Consider the following 9,019-nt stretch of genomic DNA (forward strand, 5'->3'; position numbering starts at 1 on the left):
AGAACTACCGCAGGGCAAGCTTGAGGCTTGCACTCTAGGCTCTGCCTCTGCATCTCTGTAACTAACATTCCTTCCACTCTCTGGGTTTCACTTTTTGTACCTGTAAGATGGGGGTAGTGCTAATTTAAGGGATTTATCTGGTCCCTCCCAGAGGCCTCCAGACTCTCCATAGAAGTTTATCGGCTCTTACCTGCCACCCCTTGCAGGGACTTGCGCACCGCCTCCACACAGCTCTGACAAGTCATCTGCACCGCAAACTCCAGCTGCAAGGACCGGCGGATGAGAGCTGGGGATGTATCTAGCGTGACCCTGTTTCACCACCTTCTCTATTACCACCCCAAATATCTAGGGACGCGTGACCCCACTTAAAGTTCTTTCTTTGTTATCACTAAGGATTATTCCAGAACCACGGTCTCACCCGGCAACATTAACGCCAGGAGCCCTGCTACCCTCAAACTCCAGTCCAGCCCACTTGAGTGCTTGCTCCTTCCCGTCTTCCCAAGATAACTATCACCCTAGGGAGGGAGCCGCCACAAGAAGCTTCAACCCTCACCGTGCAGAGAGTCTTGCGGTCTTCCGAGTCCGAAGCCATCCCTTACAGTAACCCAGTGGGTCCAGAAGGGGCCAATCCACAGAGCGTTGCGAGGGGCGGAGTCTCAGGAGCTACACTTTGCCCCAGCTCCTAGCGCATGCGCACCCAAAGCGCTGCCCCAACTTCCGCCCGTTGGCCGGCACAGACCGCGCAGGCGCACTCGAGCAGCTGGGTGCGGGTGGGTGGAGAGTTGGTTGTCTTAGTAACCATTTTACCTTCCTTACTTAAACAGCAGGCGCGTCCTGCGCCAAGATGGGTTCTCGAAAGCCGGAGCCTGATCATCAGCGATTTTACCATGGGTTGCTGCGTCCGTTGTCCATTTTCCCCCGCAGAGTGTCGCCCCCTCAGAAGCACGGCCAGCAGGCGGGGCCAATACTGCAGTCCCTGCCGCTCGCGAAGCTGACTGTGGCGTCGCTCTGCCGCCAGGTGACCGAGCTGCTTGCCCGCAGTGGGCTCACGGCGCGGGTGTCTCCCAAGGATCGTCTCTGTCTCACCGAGGTTATCCTGAACGAGCTTAAGTGCAGCTGGCGGGAGCCTTCCGCTGAACCTAGTCTAAGTTACAGGAACAACCAGAAGCTGCGGAAGCGGCTTGAGGCCCACGTGCTGCTCAGCAGTGAGCAGCTCTTCTTACGTTACCTGCATCTGCTGGTGACCATGTCGACCACCAAAGGGGTCTTCACTGAGTCAGCCACTCTCACCCGGTTGGCCGCTAGCCTCGCTAGAGATTGTACTCCTTTCTCACCAGTCCAGATGTTTACCGTCACCTGCTTGCTGACTTCCGGGCTCTGCTGAAGATAGAGGAGGCCCACGGTGTCGTGGACAAGTTTCGCCCTGTAGTTCCCATTGGAACTTTCAAGCTCTGCCCAATCCCCTGGCCTCACAGCACCGGCTTTGCCCAAGTGCCATGCTCCAGCCTCAACTTGAACTACCTCATCCAACTCAGCCGCCCGTCAGAGTTTATCAGTGAGCAGGGACTGGATCCAGTGAAGGAATTGAAATCCATCCCCCGGCTGAGGAGGAGAAAGCGTCTCCGCTGGCTGCCCTCTGTAAGAAAGGAGAGAGAAATCGACCTTAGTTCCTCACAGATTGAGTCACAGCCCACTTACTCCGTGACTACCACAGATGGGGCTCTCCCCTCCATGCAACTCTCCTCCCAACTCCGCAGCAGCCAATCTATGCCCTCTTTGCGTGAGGGCTGGAAACTGGCTGATGAATTGGGCCTTCCTCCACTTCCACCTCGCCCCTTAACTCCATTGGTCTTGACTGCAGAGAGTAAACCAGAACTGGGTGGGGATGTCGTAGCTGAGGATCTGAAGCAGATGATGAGGAAAATGAAACTGGAGTGGACTCGATACCCATCACTGGACTCAGGCCTGCCCCCGCTCCTGGGGGTGGTGACCCGCCGACCGGCTGCAGGGCACCGCATGGAGGAGCTGCAGAGGATATTGAAGCGCCTCCAGGAGGAAGAAGCCTCTGGGCAATGGAACCCCCAGCCCCCTAAATCCCTTTCACTTCTGCCACAGCCAGTGACCATTACTTTGAAGTTAAGAAATAAAGTAGTGATCCAGGCAGCAGCTGTACAAGTCTCTGACAGAAACTTTTTGGACTCCTTCCATGTTGAGGGGGCTGGTGTTCTGTACAACCACCTGACTGGTGAACTGGACCCCAACACCATAGAAGAAATGGATGTTGATCGTTTTGTTGGCAGTAGCACCAAGGAGGTCTACAAGGAGTTGATGAGCCGTGTCTCTACTGACCATTTCCGGTTTGACCAAGGACCCCTGGTTGAGCCTGCAGCAGATAAAGACTGGTCAGCCTTCTTGTCCTCAGCCTTTCTACGTCAAGAAAAACAGTCTCGAATCATTAACCCTGAGCTAGCTGGGCTTTACTCCCAGAGAGGAAATACTTTACAATCAGAAAGGATGCCCTCCTTTACCTCACCCCAAGCAAGCAAAAATTGGGATAGGCGATCAAACAAGGCCTCATGGATGAACTGGTGGAAAACCACCTTGTCCATAGATGACTATTTCAAGTACCTCACCAACCAGGAGACAGATTTTCTCCACGTCATCTTCCAAATGTATGAAGAAGAGGTTCCTGTGGAAATAGTGGCTCCTGTCAATGAGTCCCTACAGATTCTGCACCCTCCTCCCTTACTAGAAGATGAAGAACCAGACTTTATGCCAGGAAAGTGGGATTGGAACACAGTACTAGAGCACAGAGTAGGAGCTGAGAAGACCCACCTCCTGGGAGAACCCCACAAAATCCTAAATCTACAGAAGCGACTGGAACAACTCTGGTCCATGCTTGAGGTTCCTCACAAGGACCGGCTAGACATGGCCATCAAGTACAGCTCCAATGCTCGTCTGGGACAGCTACCTTCATTGGTTAGTGCCTGGGAACGGGCCCTGAAGCCCATTCAGCTGCGGGAGATATTGCTGGGGCGATTGGAGTGGTTTGAGCGACAAGCCTCTGATCCCAACCGCTTCTTTCAAAAGACTGACTTGAACCAGAGTTGCTTCCTGGAGGAGAATCAGATCCGTAGTCATCTCCACAGAAAGATCAACCTAGTGGAATCTTCTTTGGTTTCCCTCTTAGAGGAGATAGAGTTCATCTTTGGTGAGCCAGTGACTTTCAAAGGGAGGCGTTACCTGGACAAGATGAAGCATGACAAAGTGGAGATGCTCTACTGGCTGCAACAGCAGCGGCGGGTTCGCCACCTGCTTCGGGCTCAGAAAATCTCCCACCAGTCAGTCCTATTGAGCAGACTCAGCAGCCAGCCATTAATAACTCCTGGCAATACTCCTATTACTCTTAACCAGGCCAAGTGCCCTCAAGTCCTTCCGTCACCCCCAAGCACTCAGCATCTCACTCACACCTCTTGACTGCTATGGAAGAAGAAATATGGTTCTCTATATTTGGGAGTGTGGACTTAGAAATATTGTACATCCAACTATGAAGGGACTGATTTAAGATTTTTTCTTATACTAAGGTTCTCAAAAGAATCTCCAAATTCAGTATTCCCATTTGTGTCAAACCTTACACAATACAATCAAAATATTATGTATCAAAAGAATTGAAAGTTCATTGTAATGGGAAAGGATGACAGAGACAAACCATAATCATCGGAACAACTCAATTTAGCATTCCTGTCACACTACATTAAATTAGCTGATAAGAGCTTCAAATCACAAGCCTTTGTGGCATCTTTAAGAGGTAGGGATCTAGGCTTGTTTTCTCACTTTCTCTCTCTTTTTCTTACTCTGTCCCTCTCTGGTCAAATTAAAAAATAAATAAATAAAGTTAAATAAAATAATTATTTTTAAAAAGGTTACAAAGAAAGAGATAGGGAGCTGGAGTTAGCAGATGTAGGTTTAAATCCTAGAAAAGAAAGGGGTAGGGATCTGGAGTTAGCAGATGTAGGTTTAAATCCTAGCCATACAACCTTAGGCAAGTTATCCAAGTTCTCTTATATCATCATATGTCAGATTAAGGGATTGGATCTAGGTGGTCACCTCTCCAGTTCTTGTGTACTATTGGTAGGGCTAAATTTTCAAATGAAATCTACCAGTTAATAAGCACACAATAGGGGACCAGCAAATGGCATAATGGTTACATTGCTGGACTCCCACATAGTCGACTTTGGTTCGAGTCCTGGACCGGGCAATTTAAAACTCAGGCCAGGCATATGTGTATGTATGCCCAAGATCCCAAGAGGAGAGTGGAGGAGAAGGGATTGCAGTGTGGCCATCCCTCCTGGGGGCTGATTTCTCACTTTCTGTCTCTCTGTCTCTATCTGTTTAGTGAGTGCACATGTCCTATAGCAAAACTATCTCTCAAAAAATAAAAAGGCAATGCTCTTAAAAAAATCTTGTTCAGGGGCCATAAAAGTGCTGGATTCCCACATGGCCAACTGTGGTTTGAGTCCCGACCTGTCTGCTTGCTTTCTCACTTTCCCTCTCCATCTCTCTCTCTCCCTCTCGCTTGGTCATTCTGTCCCTCTCTGGTCAAATTAAAATAAATAAAGTTTTTTAAAAAATCTTGTTGGGACCAGCAGTTAGCATAATGGCTATGTCGCTGGCCTCCCATGTAGTCAACCACGGTTCGCGTCCCAGACCCGGTGGCTTAAAACTCACGCCAGGCGCATGTGCATGCAGGCCCAAGATCCCAAGAGGAGAACAGAAGGAGAAGGGATTGTGGTGTGACCATCCCCCTGGGAGGTGATTTCTTGCTTTCTGTCTCTCTGTCTCTCTCTGTGTGTCTGGTGAGCACACGCGCCCTATAGCAAAAACCTCTCAAAAAAAAAAAAATCTTGTTCAGGGACCAGCAGATGGCATAACGGTGGTTACATAACTGGACTCTCATGTAGTTGACTGCGGTTTGAGTCCTGAACTTAAAACTCATGCTGGGTGCATGTGCGTGCATGCCCAAAATCTCAAGAGGAAAATGAAGAAGGGACTGTGGCATGGCCATCCCCCACTAGGGGGTGATTTGCCTTCTGTCTGTCTTTGTCTCTCTGGTAAGCGCACATGCCCATAGCAAAATTCTCTCTCTAAAACAAAACAAAACAAAATGTATTCATCTATTTAGCAATTAATAGGAGGAATAAAACAGTAAGCTTAGTACAATATTTCCCAAAATACATTTTATGGTAAGCTAATTCTGGAGGGTAGTCCTAGAAAAAGAGTTCCATGATCAAAAAACTTGAGGAACATTACATACTGCATTTTTTTCCTCTGAGATTCACAGTTTTAGTAGCATATTGAAAGCTCTTATGGGTCTTGCAAAAATACCTATTTAACTTTGACCAAAGAACACTTTAATTCTTTCAGAGCCATCACCATTACTGGAAAATAATCTCTAGGAAACAGTACCTCTGTGACTGAATTAGCCCATTGGAATTCCTGTTTACATTTTTTGATGGAGATAATGCACAGAGATGAGACAGAGAGGGTACAGTGTTGGGCATCAAAGATGCATCAAAGGGGGGCCAGCAGATGGCATGGTGGTTAAGAGCACTGGAATCCCACATGGCCAACTGTGGTTTGAGCCATGGACCTGATGGCTCGCTCTCTCTCTCTCTCTCTCTCTCTCTCCCTCTCTGGTCAAATTTAAATAAATAAAGTTGAAATAAAACATTTGATTTTGAAAAATAACTTAAAAATAGAAGAGATGGCATGAAAGAGAATCATAAAGCCCAGGGCCAGCTTAGGAAGAAAAGTCACAGAAGACTGAAAACTTTTGGGCCTGCTTGAAAACACTGCTTCAGTGGATCCTGCCCTTTAGTGCTAGACTTCATTTTACTTTTTTTTTTTTTTTTAAATTTGCCAGGAGGTGCATGCCTTTGCCAGAGAGAGACATAGAGACAGAGAGGAAGAAAGCACCCCCACCCCAAGTGGGGCATTGTCATGCTACAATCTTATCTCTATTTCTCTATCCTGTTGAAATTTTGGGTGCACACACACACATGCACGCTAGGGCTGGAATTCAAACCACATGGTTGTCTATGTGGAATCCAGCTTCATTAATCACCAGGCCATGGGGCTAGCCTGGTTCTGCTCTTTGAATATGAAGATCTATAGGCCTATGACTGGCTTTCCCAAAGCTCCAAACCTGTTTGCCATGGTTGTACTATCCCCCACTGCTGGTCCTATATATAGGTTTAGTGAATGTAGTAGGAATACTAATGTTTATCTCTGCTTTAATTTTACTGATTACAAAGTGTTTTTCATGGTCATTCAATTCAGAGTCAGTTGAATGGAAATTGCTCCTGAAGGGGTGGAGCCACAGCTTTAACCCAGGTCTGGGGCCTTTTGATCTCTGCTCTGTGTGTCTAGCTGCACTGGGGCCCCTGCTCCATGTCAGAGGACTCTAGTTCCATCCCAGTAAACTCAATTGTAATGAGAACCAACTATTTGCAACATCATCAGGCTCAAGTGATTTAAGGATATTATTTCATTTAATCCTCACAACAATCTCACAAAGAGAAGGTATTCTGCCTTTCTCCATTTCCTCTGGGATTCTTTTTCTTTGGGATTACTTCCTTCTGAGAAACTACTCTATGATAAGTGAATGAAAATCAATTTTCTAAATTACCAAATTTTCTGGAAGGTATAGTTTTGTTCCTGGTCTGGATCTAGAGGCCACTGGACAAATATTTTGAATCTAGGCTGGGACAATTTTTGCTATAGTCCTTTCACTACCCAGACAAGGGCAGGGGCTAAACTCATAAAAGCTTAAATCTTTTCTTTCTTTCTTCTTCTTTTTTTTTTTTTTTTTAGATGTTTTTGCTATAGGGTGCGTGCACTTGCCAGAAAGACAGAGAGAGACAGAGAAACAGAAAGCGAGAAATCATCCCCCAGTGGGGGTGGCCACACTGCATTCCCTTCTCCATTCTCCTCTCGGGCTTGGGCACGCACCCTACGCGCCCGGCGTGAAGTTAAGCCACCGAGTCCGGGACTCGAACTGCAGTCAACTACATGGGAGTTCAGCAACTTAGCCATTACCCCAACTGCTGGTCCATAAATCTTTTAATTTTTTAGAGAGACTTTTGCTGTAGAGCACATGTACTCCCCAGAAAGACAGAGAAAGACAGAGAGACAGAAAGTGAGAAATCACCCTTTTCCCCAGGAGGAATGTCCATGCTGCAATCCTTTCTCCTCCATTCTCCTCTTGGGATATTGGGCACACATACACACACTTCCAACATATTGCAAGCCACCAATCTGGGACTCAAACCAGGGTCGACCATGTGGGAGTCCAGTGACGTAACAATTATGCCATCTGCTGGTCCCCAGATCTTCTTTATTTGCTATTGCATTAAAGGACAGCTCATTTCTTTTTAAAAAATTTTTTAAAGTGAGATTTTTGCTATAGGGCACGTTTGCTTCCTGGAGAAACAGAAAAAGACAGAGAGACAGAAAGCGAGAAATGACCCCTCCTGGGGAGAAGATCACATTGCAATCCCTTCTCCTCCATTCTCCCCTTGGGATTCCGGGCATGCATGCACAAACATCCAACGTGAGTTTCAAGCCACCAGGTCTGAGACTCGAACCACAGTCAACTATGTGGGAGTCCAGTGATGTAACCATTATGCAATCTGCTGGACAGCTCATTTCTTTGCATATTTAAAAATATGATTATTGGACCAGCAGGTGGCATGGTGGTTAAAGTGCTTGATTCCCACAAGGCTAAGCATGGTTCGAGTCCCAGACCTGATGACTTGAATATTATACCAGGTGTATGTGCTTGGGTACCCAAAATCCCAATGGAGGAGAAGGGATTGTGGCATGGCCATCCCACCTGGGGGATGATTTTTTGACCTTCCCTCTCCCTCTCTGTCTCTCTCCTATGGCAAAAACCTAAAAAAAAAAAAATTACTAACTCATTTAAATTAATACAAATCTTATTATATGTGAATATAAATAGCTTATTTTTATGAAAAATAGTGTTTTCCAAACAACAAAAAATATATGTTGAGAGGAGTGGTTATTTTACACTTTGCCAAATCTCTTCAACCTGGTTTAATAGATGGTAGCAATTCTCATATTTATTTCTGCATTTAATCTGTTGCAATGTCACATATCACATAGCCTCTGGAAAAACTGCATTCAAGAGACAGTAAGGTTAAAAAGGCAAACAATCTCTAAGGACTATTATGAAAGTAGTTTTGACTCCAAAAATTCCCCCAGAAAGGATCTCAGAGACTCTGTTTCTTTTTTCTTCTTCTTTTTAAAAAAATTCCCTGGGGTCAGCAGATAACATAATGGCTATGTTCCTGGACTCCCCTATAGTAGACCGCAGTTTGAGTCCCAGACTCAGTGGCTTAAACTCATGCCACTCCCATGTGCATGTGTGCCCAAGATCCCAAGAGGAGAATGGAGGAGAAGGGATTGTGGCATGGCCATCACCCCGGAGACTGATTTCTCACTTTCTGTCTCTCTGTCTCTCTGTCTTTTTGGCAAGCACACACACCCTATGGCAAAAACCTCTCCAGAAAAAAAACAAAAAAAGACTTGGGGTTCCATCCCTAAAATATCTCATTATGAATATGCAAATATTCCAAAATTTTAAAAAATCTGATCTCGGACCTGGTGGCTTGTTTTCTCACTCGCCCCCCGCCAACTCTGTCCCTTTTGGTAAAATTAAAGTAAGTAAGTACATAAAATAAAGTTCAATTTTTAAAAATTCCCTTTATTCATTATATAGCATGTGTATGAAAGAGAGAGAGGAGCACCCACCACAAGGTCTGATCACATTATAATCCCCTTCTTCCAGTGCTCCAGGCTATTAGATCATGCACATTCCAGGTGTGTTTAAGGCCAACCTGGTGAGGTATTGAAACCATGGTCATGTGAGGGATCCAGTTCTCTTGAGCTGTGCATTACTGTTGTGCCACAGAGCTGTCTTTTTTTTTTTTTTTTAAGA

General features: G+C 46.1%; 2 protein-coding genes across 2 annotated transcripts in view; one reads left to right on the forward strand and one right to left on the reverse strand.

Annotated features, from left to right (window-relative positions):
• The window catches only part of CCS (copper chaperone for superoxide dismutase), a 16,613-nt gene extending 15,904 nt beyond the window's left edge, over positions 1 to 709 (reverse strand). Inside the window, exons 1-2 of the mRNA XM_006171319.3 lie at positions 554 to 709; positions 191 to 263 (exon numbers count right to left, since the gene is read on the reverse strand). Of these exons, the coding sequence (XP_006171381.1) occupies positions 191 to 263; positions 554 to 592 (112 nt within the window). The 5' untranslated portion in view covers positions 593 to 709. The remainder of the gene's footprint in view (positions 1 to 190; positions 264 to 553) is intronic.
• Positions 710 to 758: 49 nt separating this feature from the next.
• Positions 759 to 9,019, forward strand: part of CCDC87 (coiled-coil domain containing 87) — an 18,480-nt gene continuing 10,219 nt past the window's right edge. Inside the window, 2 exon segments of the mRNA XM_006171321.2 lie at positions 759 to 1,322; positions 1,325 to 3,808. Coding sequence (XP_006171383.1) covers positions 845 to 1,322; positions 1,325 to 3,477 — 2,631 coding nt within the window. The 5' untranslated portion in view covers positions 759 to 844 and the 3' untranslated portion in view covers positions 3,478 to 3,808.

The sequence above is a fragment of the Tupaia chinensis genome, unplaced genomic scaffold (assembly GCF_000334495.1).
Source record: "Tupaia chinensis unplaced genomic scaffold, TupChi_1.0 Scaffold149501_1, whole genome shotgun sequence".
Taxonomy (NCBI): domain Eukaryota; kingdom Metazoa; phylum Chordata; class Mammalia; order Scandentia; family Tupaiidae; genus Tupaia; species Tupaia belangeri.